Here is a 19,923-nt window from a genome sequence, read left to right on the forward strand (position 1 = left end):
CTGGTTGTTGTTTTTGAATGGTGTAGTCAGAGGTTTTCAGAGATCATAATGAGGAAATATTCAAAGCAACTGGTCCAGAAAAGCCCACCCTGACACCTTGTCTCTGCTCTGAATACTAAAAATCGTGAAATGTCACATATGTGACCCATGACACAAGATCTCCCCAAATACTGCTAGCCGTTGGTTCCCTGCAGTGAAAACCCACTTGACTTTACACTGTACAAATGCCAGCCAGTCTGTTTGCACACACGTGCAGACAATAATATCACTGTGAGACACTCAATGGACTTCTGTTGGCTCTCTGACAGATGCACAGCTCCCGTTCTTCACCTCCAGGGAAAAGTTCATCACAGCAGAGCCGTGACATTTGAAGGTGACTGGTGAATTAGAGAGTGGAGAAATCTGCTGCATTTTTATGGTTTGACATAATTTTCTATTTTTTTTGGATCTTATTCCTCTTCCTTTATCCAGTGAGCCAAATTGAAGCATAATCTGGACAAAGGAGAATCAATCTCTCTGAGTATAAACATGAACCTTTAAAGGGTTCATTACAGATGACTTCTTGTCCTCTGCTGCTGGACTCGAGTCCATCAGTCAGTGTTGCTTCTTCTGGCCAGGATCTCGCATGTGTAAATGGCTGCAGGTGTGTGTACATGTCTGTGTGTTTATATGTGTTTGTTTAATTAAGTGTGTGGACATTCAAAATGCAGTTGTGTTGACAGGTGTGTGATAGGTGACGCACGGCCGTGATGGCCATGGTGGCGGAGCTGTGAAGCTGTAAGCCGCGTACGCCACGACGGAGCCCACCATCAAGCCTGTCATATAGGACACTGTCATGGTGTTCCCTGGAGAGACACAAAAAGCAGAGAGTGACATGTAAGACAGAAAGTAACAAGACTAACTAGAAAATGCATTTCCTGCAGAAAATGCGTGTGAATGCTGAATAGCTACATTGCTAAAGCTAAACTGGATTAGTAGCTTAAATCCGTAAGAAGAAAGAAGTAGTGAGGATAGTTGGAAAAGTATGAATGGTTTTAATTGACATGAATTTCATAAAAAAAGTTGAATAACACCACTAATGTATAAAAGATGTGGAATATTTAAAGTTTTTTTTTAAAAGCAGACACTAAACTGAATTATTGGCTTTAAAAGTTCAATAATGTCAAACAATGTAGAACATTGTGAGGTCTGAATTTATTTTCTAACTGAAATTATGAATAAGTATGGAAGACTTACAAATGCTGTGGGAAACATTGATGAAAATGCAGAAATATGAAACAAATTGTTTGAAAAATCTCAAATGCATTGCACTGCACTGCTGAAAAACTTGGAAGCTGAAATATAAAATTGTCAGTTGGAAGCTGAACTGCATTACCTTAATACGCTAAGAGCTGAAATACATTTCTAGAAAAGCTGGAAGCTAAACTGTAATACTGTCAAAAGTGGAAGTTCAAATAAATTGACTAAAAAGGCTGAAAGTATAAATACTGTGCATTATTATCAGACATATTTATCAGAATATGTTGCCTGAAAAGAAGGTAGCTATATATATGGATGAAATCACAAATGACACTGTGTGTGTGTGTGTGTGTGTGTGTGTGTGTGTGTGTGTGTGTGTGTGTGTGTGTGTGTGTGTTCTTGTTTAACTATATTTGTGGTGTCCAGAAACCGGGAATACAGTATACTTGTGGGGTCCAGACAGCTTTGTGGGACCAAAATGCTGGACCCCACAAGTTTAAAGGGCTGTTTGAGGGTTAATAGTAATAGTAATAATTGGTTTTAGGGATAGAATTAGGTTATGGTTAGGTTTGGGTTAAAACGCAACGCCCAGGATGGGCACGGGGGCGTTGCGAGGGGACGGGTACAAGAGGACCACTGGTGTAAATTAAACACTTTAAATCTCCTTAAAAAAGCCGGGTTAGGTTATACAAAAATGCTGTTTAAAAGACGGCAGGATATTAAAAACAGGTTAAAAGAACCACTGGACAGGACGGAGAGCGGGAGATTAAAACTTTGAATAAAAAGTCAACTCCACAACTACCCCGGTCTCTCTCCCAAAGACATTACAAAATAAATAAAATATATTTATATATAGTTATGTAAGTAAATAAATAGCCTGGCATCACAATACGATTTAAATTATTAGCCCAATATTAAAAACATTATTTATCCTAAAAAAATAAAACATTTAAAAGGTCTAAAATACTGTCTGAATTACTTGCCCTTGAGGTTAAAAAAACATATACAAACATACCATTAAAAGTTAGTAGTAAGTGCTGTGTTTAAAAGTGCTTTAAGAAATAAATAAATAATAAAAAGTGCCACACAATAAATAACTATAAATCATTTAAAATATATAATAGAATAAAACCACACTGTTAGTAAAATGTATCAAACCAATGGTATGTGTATTATCATGTTAAAATCTTGAAGCAAGCAATTCAATTTGTAATAATAATAATAATAATAATAGTAATAGTAATAATAATTATAATAAATTTCAGCAATAAAAACAAACAATCAAATTATTAAAATATAGAGAGGGTAAGGGTTAAGGTTAGGCATTTAGTTGTGATGGTTAAGGTTAGGGTAAGGGGCTATAGGGAATGCATTATGTCAGTGACGGGTCCCCACAAAGATAGTGCCACGCACTATAAGTGTGTGTGTGTGTGTGTGTGTGGGTGTGTGGGTGTGTGTGACAAAAGTGTCTGATAACATTATCGATCTCAGGATGCGCCTTTTTGTCCAAAGACAGCGGTGTGGAGAGGAATGCGACTCCAGAAAAAGGCGTTGAGGATGTCTGTTGTTTCGGAGAAGGCTACAGAAATCATAGACTCCTGTTATCTAAAGGTTTGTCAGTGCCATGGCTCAATATTGAAATCATCATCGTGAGTGCCAGAAGGCCTTTGTGAACATATTGATATAAATGTATGTGAATAAACTTACAAATGTGGGTATATCAGCGATTCAAAAAAGTGGTTCACCTGGTAGAACGTGCACCCCATGTACAGAGGCTCAGTCCTTGCCACAGCGGCCGCCGGTTCAATCAGACATAGTATAGCATGTCGAAAATATTCATAGTATAGAATGTTGAAAAAAAGAGATAAAAAGTCATAATATAGCATATCGAAAAAAGTGGTAAAAAAGTCATAGTATAGTATGTCGAAAAATGTCATGGTATAGCATGTCAAAAATATTCATAGTAAAGTATGTCGAAAAAAGTAATACAAATTCATAGAATAGTATGTCCAAAAAAGGCATAGTATAGTACATCGAAAAAAGTAATACAAAATTCATAGAACAGTATGTCGAAAAAAGTCATAGTATAGTATGTCGAAAAAAGTGATAAAGACTTCATAATGTAATGAAACATATAAGATTCAAACACTCAACCTTCTGTCTTCCAATCATTCTCTTATCCTATTAAGCTATCTGACCTGACACAACAGCTTTGTTTTTGGCATATTTGTCTCTTTCACTTAGTGTATCGGACCTCAAAACTTACTTACATGTATAGGATTTGAACACACAACCTTTTGTGTTCCAATCATATTCTTATCTCCCTAAGCTGTCTGACCTGACAGAAGAGCTCCTGATTTTGGCATATTTTTCTCTTTTACTTAGTATATTGGCCCTCAAAACTTCCTCAAACATATAAGATTTGAACAGAACAGTGTAGAAATAAGTGATACAGTAAAAAAAGTCATGGTATAGTATAGTTTTTTTCCTCGACCCAGAGTCCCATGGTTCGAATCTGACCTGCGGCAATTTCCTGCATGTCTCACCCCTCATATCTAAGCTGTCCTAATGATTAAAGGCAGAAATGCGCAAAAAATAATTAAAAAAAAAAAGTCATAGTATAGCATGTCGAAAAAAGAGATAAAAAAAGTCATAGTATAGTATGTCGAAAAAAAGTCATAGTAGAGTATGTCATAGTAGAGTATGTCAAAATAGTAATAGTGGACTGTACAAGGACTTGAACACACTGGTTCCCAACCCAATTCTCTACACACTGAGGTACTGCCAGACTTTGTAATATTTCATTAAATGTGATAAAACATCATAGTATAGTATGGCATGAAAAAGTCATAGTATAGGTTGTCGAATTAAGTCAGAAAAAGTCATATTATAATATGTCGAAAAAAGTGATTTAAAAAAAGTCATAGTATAGTATGTCGAAAAAAGTCAGAAAAAGTAATTGTATAATATGTCAAAAATAGTCATAGTATGTTGAAAAAAGTCATAGTATAGCATGTCAAAGAAAGTCTGGAATAACACCCACACCTGGCTGAGAGTCTGCAGTGCTTAGGTTCTGGTGCTAGCCACCATCCCACCAAATAACTCATGTGAATTATTTCCTAATAGCTGTATTTTGTGAAGAGTTTAAAGTTTGAATGATGTCTGTAGGTGAAAGTATGTGGGAGGAGTAGCATTTACAAGTGGAAGAAGCCTGAAGAGGATTTAAAGATTGCGCCACTGAACTTCAATGTAAAAAGAACTAAATGTAATATTTTAAGAAACTATAAATGGTAGAGAAAAGTTGAATACAAGCACAAATGTCCTTAAAGCGGCAGAACCATATTAGTAAATTCAGTAAATTCCTTTATATGTCCAGTTTTTCCAAGTATAGTCTAAAGATCCAGGGTCCTTCATCTCCTCTGTCAAATTCATAGAGGGCTGATGTAGCCCGTTCCATTGACAGCAAATCCATCCAAATTGGTTTTACACTAACAACGAGATACATTGAGTTAATAAGTGAGCTGGTAGGCTTTTCTCCTGTACTGTCAGCAGACAGACACGTCTTCAAATAGCTTTGTTTGTCCATCCAACAATCCAAAACACAAAGATATTTAGTTTGCAATGATACACAGCAGAGGAAAGCAGCAAATCCTCACATCTGAGAAGCTGGAGCCATTGAACGATTGCTATTTTAGCTTGATAAATGACGATGATGAATGATTTCTTTATTAATTTTCTGTCGATCAACTAATACATTTACAGTTTGTTGTTATTTTCTGGACTGTTTCACGGTGAAGACAAAAAACTCAACATCACTACCCCAACCTTTACAAAATCTCTCTACATAGAGTTATTAGGGGTGTGCAAAAAAATCGATTCCCATAGATGCCGCTGCGTCGAATTCACACTGACGCCTGGGCACCATTGTCATAATCAAAAGAAGAACGAGTGCAGCAGAAGTAGTTTAGTCGGAGCAAACAATGGCAAACCTCACAGAAAGAATTATTCAATCTGCTCCATCCTCATTGAAGGCGAGAGTTTGGGCACATTTCGGCTTTAATAACCTCAAGGGAAAGACAAAACTTAATAGGAATCATGCTATGCATGCATGATGGCTTTGCAAAGCGAAAGTTAAGTATTTTGGAAACACCACAAACTTGAGAACCCCATGGTACGCCATCACCCAGAGATTAACATTAAAGACGTGGACGAACAACAACCTTAACATGCCAGTCAACCAACGCACTCTCTTTCAAGGCTCTAAACTCCCATCCCAACTATGAACCAAAAGCTCTTTTTATTTAACAGTTTTATTTTATACTTGAATTAAATGTATTTGAAAGCCGGCCAAAGCTTGGCATTTTGCAGTTTTTAGTTGCAAAAGTTTTTATTTTTGTATGAAGACATATAAAGTAATATCAAACTACATTTAATTTGTTGGGTTTCTTTTTCTTTTCTTTTAAATTGAATGTCTACTGCAATCACATGGGAAAAGTAAATACATTTACATAATGAGATTTTTGAATCGAAAATCGATTTTGAATCGAATCTTGAGCCTAAAAGTCGATATCGAATCGAATTGTGACATTCCCTGAATTGTGTACCCCTAACAGTTAAGTATCTATAATGGTGAGTAACTCACCTGCCAGCTCCCTCTGTTCGGGCGGCACTTTGCCCGCAGCCTGGATCATCGGCACAGACCCAAAGTAGCCGTTGGTGACTCCCATAAGGAGGGAGAAGAGACAGGGCCAGGCAGGATGGGACAGGGTGGGCGCGCTGGCCGGGTACACACACATGACGAACAGAGGGATGAAGACTACTCTCAGGCAGGAAAAGAAGAGCAGGCGGCCTCCGGACCAGTCGTACGGCAGCGCTGCCAGAATCTGAGGAAAGCGCAGCGGTGTGTTTCAATAATGCTGTGGTTAAATTCTGCTTTGTCACCAGAAATTTTGTGAAACAAGCACATGTTTTAAAAATGAAAAGTGAAGATTAGACCTAAACCTGCTTTAACTCTTTCAGCCATTTGTGCTCTTGCTGCTAATGGTACTTTCCATTGAGCACAATAAATAAAGGTTACACTTTACTTGAAGGTATCTACATAAGAGTGACACGACACTGTCATGAACGTGTCATAAACAAGTCATAAACGTTTATGACATAACGCTTCTGTCATTAATTGTTATTCCATTATTGTGTCATTCTGTTTTTGCCATGACAAGTTAGAGTTAGGGTTAGGGTTAGAGTTCATGTGTCATGACAGTGTCATGTCACTCTTATGTAGATACCTTCAAGTAAAGTGTTACCTAAATAATTCACAATGCCAATTTTTACCACTCTATTCCTTGCTCTTTCCGCTCATGACTTTTTTCTTTTTACTTTTAAGCTACCTTGATTTTCCTTTCCCATTTTTTATTTAATTTCTTTCCTACCCCCTTATCTTTTTCCACCTCAACAGCATGCTTAATTTGCCATTAGGACAAAGTCAAAGTGTACAATCAGAACAACTTTCACTCAAAGGTCTTTTTTCCTTTCAAAGTCAAAATTATGACTCAAGGACACCAGATAAGAGAGAGAAAGCCTTTGAGCTAAGTACAATTACAATTACAATTACTAGTACAAAAAATAAACCAGACTTTTTTTTCCATTCTTCCTCTCAGGTTTAATAAACGGAGCGAGGTCAGCTCCAGTGTTACAGCATGCCTTTGTATTTTTCCTGCTTCTGAGGTGCTGAGACGCCTCATGTACAATTAAATCCCAGGATCTCAGGAGGTGTGAAATGAAAGGGATTGCCAAGAGCTACGTGAATTTTAAGATAATTTTTTTGGGCATTTTTAGGCCTTTATTTCCACAGGACAGATGGAAACATGAAAGGGGAGAGAGAGGGGGAACGACATGCAGCAAAGGGCCGCAGGTTGGAGTCGAACCCGCGGCCGCTGCGCCGAGGAGCAAACCCCTACATATGTGCGCCTGCTCCACCAACTGAGCTAACCCGGCCACAAGCTACATGAATTTTAGAACATAAAAAGATGAGGTTACAGTAACAAATTATGAATGCTGGTATTTAATCAAGTGTATTTTATTCTTGAGGGCGTATTTCTCCTCAGGACAGGGCGGGACATGTCGTGTCCTATTCACTTTCCAAAATCTTATTTTTGTCCCCCTCACTTTTACAGTTTGATTTTGATTTAGTCACTACAAAGACCACTAAACAGTGTCCTCTCATTGAAACTCCTGAGCTCTACTGCTGCATGATAAGAGCTGCTGTTATTTGTAACTCCACCTGCAATATTTGACCATTACTTTAAATTTTCTAGTGTGATTTGTTTTCATTTGATGATTATTTTATTTTATTAATAATAACAGTTCGATCAACACTATGAAATCATCGGTACCTCCCATCTTTTGATCTTTTGAGGAGGATCACTAGGCTTCTACTGTGCCCCGCAAAGACTTGATTACTTGAGTTATACTCTATCTCTGAACATCACAGGTATGGTTCCTTCCGCATCTTTTATCCTTCTTTACAATTTAAAAAACGTGTGCCTCACCTTGCCAACAAAGTCCGACATGTTGAAGGTGGCCATGATGAGGATGGGGAGCCACTCTCCTAAGGTGGGGTTTCGTATCTCTGACTCCAGCCCGGGGAACAGACACAGGGTGATGCTGTAGGTCACTGCTATAGACAGCATGTAGGCCCAGATCACACGGGACACCACGTAACGATGCAAGATCATGTCTGGTTAGAGGAGACACACACATACAGGGTGATATTTAAAAAGCTAAAGCTCGCACTTGAGCAGGTTAACTAAGAACACTCTCCTCTTCCCATGAATCACCAGGGGATGCATTTAAATTTCAAATTTGCTGGAGTCAGAGGTTAATGGAGCCGTGAGAACACTGGATTTAAAGAGAGAGTACCGCGGACACCAGGCCAGCTCCTCCTTATCTTGGCTTTCGGGGCGTCGAATCGCACATACGTCCCACCCTCAAAGTCCTCAACGCCTTCCTCTGTTGTGATCGGTGTTGTCCCACCATTTCCCTGGAGAGAGACAGATACAGACTCTTCAATATTTTTATGAAACAAACACATGACAGACGGGAATAACCTTCAAGGCCAGTCATCAACATCACATCAAGTCTTAATTTCCAAATTAAAACAGAAAAACATATGAACTATTAAATGATTAATTATCAAATTAAAAAAATTCTGTTCCTCATTTCCTGAAAACAATTTTAAGGCTTTTTGAAGGGCATTAACAGTTCATTAGGAAAACACTAGAGGTAGCCATCACACAGTAAATAAACATATTGTCTTGCAGTGGTTAAGTGAGCTTTATCTTCTTTTTTTAAGTAAGAATGGCTTCCTGGCTGCATGACATCAGCTTTTTATGGCAGCAGCTATTAGAGACGATCGATGGGAGTGACTGCAGAGAGGCCCAGGAGCCACACACATACACACACACACACACACACACTCAAGCCTACAAACACACATTTCCTCTTTATCTAAACATACTGTATAAGCACATCCTTCTACTCATGCTTCTTTCTTTTACACCTATGTTTTCATATGCACATCACTCACACACACACACACACACACACACACACACACACACACACACACACATGCACACACGCACGCACACACACAAACACACACACACACACACACACACACACACACACACACACACACACAGCCGTCCATTAGTTGATTAGAAGGCCTTGCGGGCCAGAAGCACCACTCATCTTGATTATACCTTGGAATAGAGCGCTCATTTTCCCCCAGCAACCGGAACAAAGAGCTGCCTGAATCAGCCCCCAGACGAGACACACACACACACACACACACACACACACACACACACACACTCACACACACACACACACTCACACACACACACCACACACATTATTGTCTAACACGGGGGGCGTTCCTCACACACTTGTCTTGTGTGTAATGGTGTACAAACAGAACCACGCACACATGGAAGAATGACAGCCTGAGGTTATGTGTCTTCCTTTGAAGGCTCTGAACAGACAAACCCCCACACTGTGATGAGGAATATTAGCTCCATGTCTTCTGCCTACAAAGTGCTGCTTCAAGCATGAATACAAAGTGGATTTACCTCTTTTTCTGTCATTCTTCAGTCACCTCGTTCTCTCATTGTCATGACTGGTCTCCTGCTCTCTGCCCTCTCTTTCTGTTGCTTTCCTGTTGTGTTTTCCAATCTGTCCCACCTTTTTGCATCAACAGTTTTATCCCTACCCGTTTTCATCTCAGTATCGTGACTCTCATTTTCTCTCTGGTCGCATGACACCTCAACCTCTAGATTTCCCTCAAAAACTCCATCTGTCTTCATCTTTTTTTCCGCATCACCGCTATCATCCCTAAATCCCTTTCTCTTTCAATATTTCTCTTACTGAGTGGCAGCCAAAAAGCAGCCCGCAGCTTAAATAAATGATACTCCATATAAAAACCCACACAGCTCACACTGAAGACACACACACACACACACACACACACACACACACACACTTCTAACAGAAATCAACAAGGAAATGGGAGTTGCATAACATCACAGTTCAGAGGCCTGACATTTCTTCCCTGTCTTGGTTCAGAAACAGTTTGTTGTTGCAATATTTATGAAGGATTTAATGCCTCCTGGGGGCGCTAGAGGAAAAGTCAGGAGATCACCAAAGTCAGAAGGATTCATCCTCTGAAGATCATGAATGACACAATATCCTGGCAATCCATCCAGTAGTTGTTTAGATATTAGTGGATCAATCGGCTGACAGACCAACATTGCCATCCATAGAGCCACGCTACTTTGCATGACTAAACATATTCTGTATATTCACTGTATGCACACACAACACGCACATACACACAGTGGCCAATAAACTGTCCACACACTTACAAATCTTACTTCCTCTGTGATGACATCATGGTGCACTCTGTACCCGGTCCCGTTGTCACGCGGGTCGTGGCCTTTGGCCGGGCCTTTGCCCTGGGAGTGGCTGGTGTAGTAACGGACAAATTGGGAGCGTCGGACCAGCAGGTGAAGCAGGAAGCAGAGCATCTCCATGCTGATGGAGACGAGGAAGAAGATGAGCGTGTTCCTCCTCTCGTCGGGGATCAGTAGCTTGGTGAAGATCCGCGACAGGGAGATGATCACACCTGCTGTACCTGGGGAGGGGGGAACCGGAAAAAGAAGGGGATGAAGGACATGACAGCAGGGATATGGGGATGTGTGTGCGTAATTTTTTGTCTGTGTGAGCGTACTTACTCTCTCCGGTCATCACCCCCTGTGTGTACCTCTTGGGCAGCATTCCCATGTAACCATAGAAACTAGACTGCTGCACTGGGGAGGGATGAGGAAGTATTTATCAGTGCAAACAGTAAACGGCACAACTTCCTGAACCTCCACACCACTTACGAGAAGCCGCTCAGACCTCCGGACCTCCGCTAATTAAACTGTTTCTACTGTTGGCTAAAATACTCTGTGGTCACACTCACAGTACAAGGAAACTGGCTCAGTGTATGACAGCCGTTAGCAGCAGCTGAGGACTAAAGCCTCGATTGTTGCTTGTTCATTTGCCAGCTCTGACTGAGCACCACAAGCACCACCATTTAGCATTACCCTCTCTATATATGTATATACACAGGAGGTGGATAGAATATCATGAACACTTAAGACCCTTACAATAAATTTGACCTTTCAGAATTTTTTTAAATGCAAGCTTGAATTATCCCGTATGGTAACATCTGAGGCTGTACAGACAGACAGACAGATAGAGATAGATAGATGGATGGATGGATGGATGGATGGATGGATGGACGGACGGACGGACGGACGGACGGACGGACAGGTAGGTAGGTAGATAGATAGATAGATAGACAGACAGACAGACAGACAGACAGACAGACAGACAGACAGATAGATAGATAGATAGATAGATAAGCATTATTATTAGTAGTAGTACCTGTACATCCAAAGGCCACCACTCCCACTGACACGAGGTTGATAATATAAGCCTGCCTGGTGGTGAACTTGGCCAGCCACACATCAAACACACTGACAAAGACCAGCGGTCCGAGAGCGAAGATGTAACCTGCAGAGAAAGAGATGGACAGACAAGTGAGGAGACGCCACTAAACCAGGTCACGTTGCAATCGCGTGACTGAGCACATTTGACAGGGCCGACATGCGAGCGGTATCACTTCCATCTGACGTTCCATCCTGGGTGTATTAACTCCAGAGACAAGCTCTCCAGCAGACAACATACTTCAAAAGACATTTCCTCAAGGATGCATGAGAGTTATTTTAAGATGCAGAGTGTGGTGAAACCTTGCTCCTACGTGCACAGCATGTGTAATGATTTCAAAATTATCCTAAGGGGGCCATACATTTTTAAAGAACATTTTTTCATATGAATTAGGATGAACGGCTTTAATGTTCGCAAAAAGGTGTAGTAGCATTAAAAACCAGCTTTTTAATGAATAATTTGGGGCCATATTTAAATCTCTCCACTATCAGGCTTAGTCTTTAACGACCCTAGAGCAAAATCTGCCTGGAATGTGCACGCTTGTACCTGAATGGTTTACTTAAATAGCATAGTGAGTTCGCTTTTAAAATGTTTTGAAGCTGAAGATGATGCAAGATATTAAAGAAGTGAAGAAGAAGAAAATACCCCCACTCTTGAAATACAGCCCCTTGTGAGTTCCCAGTCTTTGGCAAAGTTAGTTTGAAACACTTAAATAAATAAAATGAAAGAATAAAACCCAAAGGAATGTTATGGTTGAGTGTATTTTTGTCCTTATCTTTATACTCTCTTCCCCATTTTGTCCTACGTATTGTGCTCTGATAAGCTTTGAGGTTTTCAAAGAGTCATTAATTAATGAGTTAGAGAAGAAGTTCCCATAATTTTTTCACAATTAAAGCTCAGTCTGTGAGCGGGTTCCTGTTTGACTTACCCACAGTGATTCTAGTGTGCATGCTGAGTCTCTCTACCAGCACGTTGTTGAGGATGACGGCCAGCAGAGCCACCAGGATGTACGTCAGACTCATGTCGAACACTATGGATGTCCCTAAAACACACAAACACACACAAGAGCCATGACTCGTGCGAGATGAGTGTGTACTGCTCAGGTGTGCATGTGTCTGTAAAAAAAATCATGCATTATGTGCTGTTCTCTAAGCCCATGCACGGGTTTATTCAGTATACTATCTACTTATTAGTTACAATATACCTTGAAACTTGTGGTGTAGGTAGTCCACATCAGTGATGAAACTGTTGTAGGGAAGCAGGAAACCCACGCCAGCCAATAGCATTGCAAAGTAGATGCCATGGTAACGGTCGTCAGGGATCGGCTCCTCAATGTCTGAGCGGAAAGGAAGGAGTCAAGGGTTAGAGAATTAATAAAAGAGCATGCATCACACTCAAACAGGAGGGATAAAAATGACTTCAAAACATCTGAATTAGGTCTGAAGCCAACGCACTCGATATGATAATGGAAGCTGTAGCAGCAGCAGTAATGCCTCAGCTTCACTGTTAGAGCAGCTGAAGCAGCAGAGGACCTTGTTCCTGTAGTGTTGGTGAGAGATTGATCAGAGGAACTGCTGATCATGGACTAGCAGCCAGAGTGGTTTCAGACTTGCATGTTTTTGCAGCTGATTCAGTTCCGTGTTTAAAGTGTGATGTGCAGGATATTTATATAACTAATATTTTCATAATCCTTTCCTAATCCTGTAAGCCTACTATTAACTGCTGAAACCATTTTTCAAGCATTTATATTTTACAGCTGAGTAAAGGGGAAAGAAACATATATTTGAGACAAATCTTAATTTTTCATGCAATTTGTTATTTTGGCATCTGGGACTGATCAATTATTTTCATATTCATCTAATGTGAGGGTGATGACCTGCACTTAGCTCCTCAGTAATCCAGTAAACCTTATTTACTCATACATAATAAAAGCCTATTTCAATAACCATATATGCAATGGCTATGCATACATGACATACAGTTCCTGGAAGCTTTTCCATTTCTGCTGCTCTGTTGGGTTAGTTGTTTCTGGGATAAAATAAAACCCCTTGCATTGATTGTGTAGGTGAGAATGAGCAGAGAGCATCACCGTGGCTACACAGACAGAAGAAAAGATCACCGCCTGCAGAAACTCAAACCTCATTAACAGAAAATCCAATGAAGAAGACAACGCAGCAACGCCCACAAAGTGACTGACATTTCAGTGCAGAAACTGACAATATGGAAATCTTTTATGACAGATTTTCCCTTTCTAACATTCATATTTAGAGACTGTATGAAACTTATTTGGGTGGTGAACTTCTTTAGGGTTATTAATGTTTTCTTTGAACCCTCCTCTTGACTAAGAAAAGATTGCAACAGGCATGTCACAATAATATAACGGGTACAACTTGTTTAATAGTGTACCCAGTTTAATCTTAATAGAACTTCGAATGTGTGCGGTGTTGCCAACTTGGCGACTTTCTCGCTAGACTTAGCAACTTTTCAGACCCTCTTAGGAACTTTATTTCTAAAACGCGACTAGCAACAAATTTAGCGACTTCAGACCATCAGGGGTAAAGCGAGATATATTATATTGTAATTGATTTCCATGCATGCTGCTCAGAGTAATCACAGTCCGCAGCTCTTCTGCCAACAGCAGAAGAGCCTCCCTCTCCTACTGGGCCATGACAGCAGGCAGTCAGCCAACACAGCCACTAAGCTTTATAAAAATGATACATGATGACATCGCCAAAGTGCAAGTGAGTGCATGACGTCATCTGGCAACTTTTAGCAACTTCTGGAGGTAGTGCTAGCTACGTTCATTAAAAAAGAGTTGGCTACACTGAATGTGCACCACCAACTTACACATTAATTAAAAAAACTGATACAGAGACAGAACTGTTGTCCTCTGCATATGGCGAAGTCCATCTTTATGAAACAAATTTCAAATTCTACATAAAGCTAGAGTTTACATTTCCAAACATGAAATCACTCTCACATTCAGATGGCTTAAATGACACTAACAATATTACAGTATCTATCTATCTATCTATCTATCTATCTATCTATCTATCTAATTTATCTATCTATCTATCTATCTATCTATCTATCTATCTATCTATCTATCTATCTATCTATCTAGCTATCTAGCTATATATCATCTATCTATATATCTATCTATTTAATTTATCTATCTATCTATCTATCTATCTATCTATATATCTATCTATTTAATTTATCTATCTATCTATATATCTATCTATTTAATTTATCTATCTATCTATCTATCTATCTATCTATCTATCTAGCTATCTAGCTATCTATCTATATATCTATCTATCTATATATCTATCTATCTATCTATCTATCTATCTATCTATCTATCTATATATCTATCTATTTAATTTATCTATCTATCTATCTATCTATTTAATGTATCTATCTATCTATATATCTATCTATTTAATTTATCTATCTATCTCATCATGATTGGTGACCTCTTCTCGTCAGCTGCTCCTCTCTCTTGTGGGGTTCCCCAGGGCTCAATTCTTGGCCCCATTCTGTTCTCTTTATATATGCTGCCTTTAGGGGCTATTATAGGAAAGCATAAACTGTCATTTCATTGTTACGCAGATGATTTGCAAATCTATTTGCCTATTAAAGCAAATGACAGTGTCGCACTAAACTCCCTGCTTAGTTGCATCACTGATATTAAGCTGTGGCTTTCAGAAAACTTTCTTAATTTGAATGAAGATAAAACGGAGTGTATTATTTTCAGTACTTCAGGCACGCAAAATGGTCCAGCTTTGAGTTTGGGAGCTCTAGCATCCTACACTAGGTCAGCTGTCAAAAATTTGGGGGTTACTTTTGATTGCAGCATGAAATTTGACAAGCAGATCAGTGATGTTGTTAGAATGAGCTTTTTCCAGCTTCGTCTCCTGGCTAAAGTTAAGCCTTTCATCAACAGGCACGATCTAGAAAAGGCAATTCATGCCTTTATTAGTTCTAGGTTGGATTATTGTAATGCTCTTTACGTTGGTCTGAATCAGACCTCCATCTCACGTCTTCAACTTGTGCAAAATGCTGCTGCTCGCTTTTTAACAAACACATCTAGACGTGCACATATCACTCCTGTTCTCTACACCCTTCATTGGCTCCCTGTGCGTTTTAGAATCTATTTTAAGATTTTATTGTTTGCTTTCAAGGCCTTAAATGGTCTGGCCCCGGAGTATTTGTCCGAAATTTTAACTTTGCGGGAGCACAACCGGTCATTGCGGTCTTCAAACCAGCGACTTTTAGAAATGCCAAGGTCTAGATATAAACGGTGGGGTGACCAGGCTTTTGCAGTTGCTGCCCCGAGACTCTGGAACAAGTTACCCCCTGATATCCGCACTATTACAGATGTAGCTCTTTTTAGGTCCAAACTTAAAACGCATCTGTTTAGTCAGGCTTTTAATACGTAGCAGTGGTGTGACGATTTCGTTCTTCTGTTTCTCTGTAACTATTTCTGATTTTACATGTACTTTCTTTATATTGTATGATATGTGTTTTTATTCTTGGTTTCGATGTTAAGCACTTTGGATACCTGCTGGTTGCTGTAAAGTGCTATATAAATAAAGTTTGATTGATTGATTGATATCTATCTATCTATCTATCTATCTATCTAGCTATCTAGCTATCTATCTATATATCTATCTATCTATCTATCTATCTATCTATTTAATTTATCTATCTATCAAAACCAGCGGACACAAAGACAGTTTCTTTCCCCAAGCAGTCACTCTGCTGAACGCCCAGAAATAGCCCCCACCCTCACACTGAACAAAGTCAACCACCACTGTTCTGCTCATCTACCTCATGTCTATTTCAATCCTACAATTACAATATTGTTATTAATATATTACCATTGCACTGATCTGCCTTGCACTGTACTCATATTTAAATCCTAAAATCTCAGTGTATTGACCGATATTGCACTATTCCTTCCCTCTCTTTTGTATATTTTTTGTAAAATTGTAAATTCTATTGTATTGTTATACTGTACACTATTTTTTATATTCTTACCATCATCTCTGTTTTTATTCTTAATATGTTAAGTGAGTGTTGTACTTTGACAGCAAAGATTACCGGAGTCAAATTCCTTGTTTGTCTACGCAAACCTGGCCAATAAAGCTGATTCTGATTTCCACGTTCCTTGTCTATCTATTTATAAAACACACAGACACACACAGAGATAGACAGAACAGAAACTCCCTTACCGGGCTCGGATAGAGCCAGCACTCCTCGCTCGGGGGCATCTTTACTGATCTCCTCCTCCTCTAGCTGGTACGAGTCAAAGCTGTAGCTCTGCACCACGCCGCTCTCTCTTCCCTCTCTCCAGCCCTCCCTTCCTCCATCCCTCCATCCAGCTCTTCCTCCATCCCTCCACACATCCCTCTCCTCGGGAATCTGTGGCGTTGGCCTGCGGCGCTCCGCTCCCACTGAGCCCATGTCTGAGCTTCAAGTACACACACACACACACACACACACACACACACACACACACACTAAACACTCCTCTTGACTCTACAAGCTACACACTCTTGGGAGCATGTATGTTAAACACAATCTCTGAGACACGGCCTAGAAGAGAGGCAGGAGACCTTCAGATGATGGAGGATCTGCAGGGGGAAACAACAGGAGACAGAAGCAGAAACGGCATTAAAATGTAAAAGAAGTCGCAGAGATAGAATAAAAAAAACAATCTGTCAGTGCCTTGCTGAAAGTGACAATAGTCAAGGTTAGACACCCCAAAGAAACATAGTTTGCTCTGTGTGTGTGTGTGTGTGTGTGTGTGTGTGTGTGTGTGTGTGTGTGTGTGTGTGTGTGTGTGTGTGTGTGCGTGCGTGCGTGTGTGTGTGTGCGTGCGTGCGTGCGTGCGTGTGTGTGTGTGTGTGTGTGTGTGTGTGTGTGTGTGATGGAAACAGAGTGACAAAGGAAGCATAACAGACAAGGTGAGGGAAAATGCTGCTCTGTATTCAACAAATAGGCACTGCAATATTCATCATGCAATGTAGGAGAGAAGAGACTGGATTAAATGACTCAATCGTTCACAATTTTGATAGTCAATTGAGCACAAATACCAATCATTTACTGGTTCAAGCTTCTCAAATATGAGCATTTTCTATTTTCTCTGTGTTTTATAACTTTGTGTATTAAATATTTTGGGTTTTTTGACTGCAATTCAGACAAAAAACAGCAACCTGAAGACATCATTTTGGACTTGGGGGAAATTGTGACAGGCCTTTTTCACTATTTTCTGACATTTTATAGATTAAACAATTGATTGATCAATCGATTTGTATTTTTTTTTTTAAACAATCAATTATGAAAGCAATTGTTAGTTGCAGCTCTACAGTAGGCCTATGTACATAACTTATCTAACTTATCTGTTTACAGAATAATGCGCCAGAACAATAAACAGTTAATGAGTTGACTTTAAGCTTCTTAATGAATTCTGGGACATTCAAAGTAAAGTAAGCAATAAAAAACAAAATCCTTACAAGTGTAAACGTTATTTATTAGGCCTATATGTATCATCATGCAATACAGCTGCAAATAATGATCACTTTCATAATCAAATTATCTGACATCCAATTAACATTCAGCTTTATCGTGCAACATCTTCACCCACTATTAAACAGGACTGAACGTTAATACAAAGAACAACCCCAGCAGCTGAAACACGGCTCGATTACCAGCTTTCATTCACTCGGGTCAACAGAGAGCTGCTTCTGTTACAAGCTGGGTCATTATAAATGGGTATTGATATTGGTGAATATGCATGCACACTAAAACAAGCACAAAAGCTATATGGTGCACACCTGTGATTACACAAACACATCCACACAATGCAGCTCTGTCACCTGCCTGCTCACCTCTGATGCCCTGCGTTAGATTTCAATAAGCTCCGGCCTACAAAACGAATTGAATCAAATTGAAATGTCTTTAATATCCCCAAGGGGCAATTTGGTTCACAACAGGTAGCCAACACATACACATTCACACAAAAACACATCAAAACATGAAATAATAAATAGATAAGAACATAAATACACATGTACACTATACTTAAAAAAAATGAAAAAAGCAGCTCAGTCATGGAACTACTTTGTTTTTAGGGTGAGATCCTATTTTAAAACCCCAGCTGCAGGATCAGATGATGTAAGAAGGTTATCATCTCTGTAATTTGGGCTCATCCTTGCCTCCAGTGTAGATGCAGGGAAACAGGGAGAACTAATTAAATAGAGGCTGCCTCTCCAGGAGCGAAACACTGGGAGCGTATTGATGAAAGCTTGTGTGGTTGTTTCAAATCTAATAATGATGCCAATTCACTTGCTTCTCACAAACACAGAGCCATGCGCAGTTTCCGTTTCCAGACTTGAGGCGGCGCTCTCAACCTTCCTTCATCAGCCTAAATTAAAAGAATGCAGCCTGCGACCATAATTAAATCGCAGTCTAATACGCTGCAGTTTCTCTTGTTTACTTATAGAAGGATACAATGAACATCACGAGTGAGAAAATCACTTATTGGTTCACCTAAAGCAGACAATAACCTGGGAAATAAATATCCTATTTGTGTTAAATGCGTTAACTCCAAATCAATTAAGCTCGCATGTTTTGCGCGTTACTACACAGGCGCTTGAGAAAAATTAAAATCCTATAGGCCTAATTGATCAAAGGCAAACAGACGACGACTGAGCAGTGGAGGACACGCAGAGATATTCCGCTTCTTCTCTTCCAAATCATCATTAAAACGATCCCAATCAAGTCCAACAAAGTTTAAATGTCGCTTTAATATCCATCTTGGTGTTTTTATCTGCGACCGCAGCGCTTTCTGCCTCCAGTGAAAAACCCAAACACACGGACAACAGGTTATTAATGGCCCCTTTACCTCTACTGTCTCCACTCTCGTCCCCCTGTTCCGTGGCTGCTCCACAGCAGCGGAAACGGACTTCTTCCCCGCGAGGATCCTCGAGGTGGTCTCTGCCGGACCGGTCCTTGTCCCTCCTCAGCCTGTCTCCATCAGACAGAAGGGAAGAAACCGGTGCCGTCCTGCATGCGCTGCGCTCCTGTACCGCACCATCCAACAGCAGAGAAAATAAGTGTATGGACGGATGAGGAGAGCGAAGGGGGAGGAGGAGGAGGAGGAGGAGGAGGAGGAGGAGGAGGAGGAGGAGGAGGAGGAGAAGGAGGAGAAGGAGGAGGAGGAGAAGGATGTTGCCTCAGGCTGTTCATCCATTGTAATTCAATTCAATTCAATTTTATTTATAGTATCAAATCATAACAATAGTTATCTCAAGACACTTTACAGACAGAGTAAGTCTAGACCACACTCTATAATTTACAAAGACCCAACAATTCCAGTAATTCCCCCGAGAGCAAGCATTTAGTGCGACAGTGGCGAGGAAAAACTCCTTTTAGGAAGAAACCTGGGACAGACCCAGGCTCTTGGTGGGCGGTGTCTGACGGTGCCGGTTGGGGGTGTGATGACCAGTGGCAATAACAGTCACAATAAAGATAATATAATCAGTATTTTTCAAACACTATTAGATTATCAGAGTGGTGGATGAAACCATCAAAATGCTGATTATTAACTTCTTATCCCCT

The 19,923-nt window shown here is 40.0% G+C and overlaps 1 protein-coding gene across 3 annotated transcripts; it reads right to left on the reverse strand.

Moving 5' to 3' along the window:
- Positions 1–442: 442 nt before the first annotated feature.
- slc29a4 (solute carrier family 29 member 4) lies at positions 443–19,440 on the reverse strand. Of its 3 annotated transcripts, XM_035996817.1 has the most exons (12): positions 19,208–19,440; positions 16,837–16,934; positions 16,533–16,765; positions 12,497–12,628; positions 12,221–12,334; positions 11,230–11,358; positions 10,533–10,607; positions 10,164–10,432; positions 8,158–8,278; positions 7,788–7,975; positions 5,882–6,122; positions 443–845 (listed from the first exon to the last, which is right to left on the reverse strand). In XM_035996817.1, the coding sequence occupies exons 3-12, from the start codon at positions 16,762–16,764 to the stop codon at positions 700–702; spliced, it is 1,647 nt and encodes a 548-aa protein (XP_035852710.1). In that variant the 5' UTR covers position 16,765; positions 16,837–16,934; positions 19,208–19,440; the 3' UTR covers positions 443–699. The 3 variants fall into 3 exon arrangements, with proteins under 3 accessions (XP_035852710.1, XP_031176542.1, XP_031176541.1); XM_031320682.2 differs by having other exon boundaries at positions 10,173–10,432; positions 16,533–16,934; XM_031320681.2 differs by having other exon boundaries at positions 16,533–16,934.
- Between the last annotated feature and the right edge of the window lie 483 nt (positions 19,441–19,923).

The sequence above is a fragment of the Sander lucioperca genome, chromosome 21, assembly GCF_008315115.2.
Source record: "Sander lucioperca isolate FBNREF2018 chromosome 21, SLUC_FBN_1.2, whole genome shotgun sequence".
Classification (NCBI taxonomy): Eukaryota; Metazoa; Chordata; class Actinopteri; order Perciformes; family Percidae; genus Sander; species Sander lucioperca.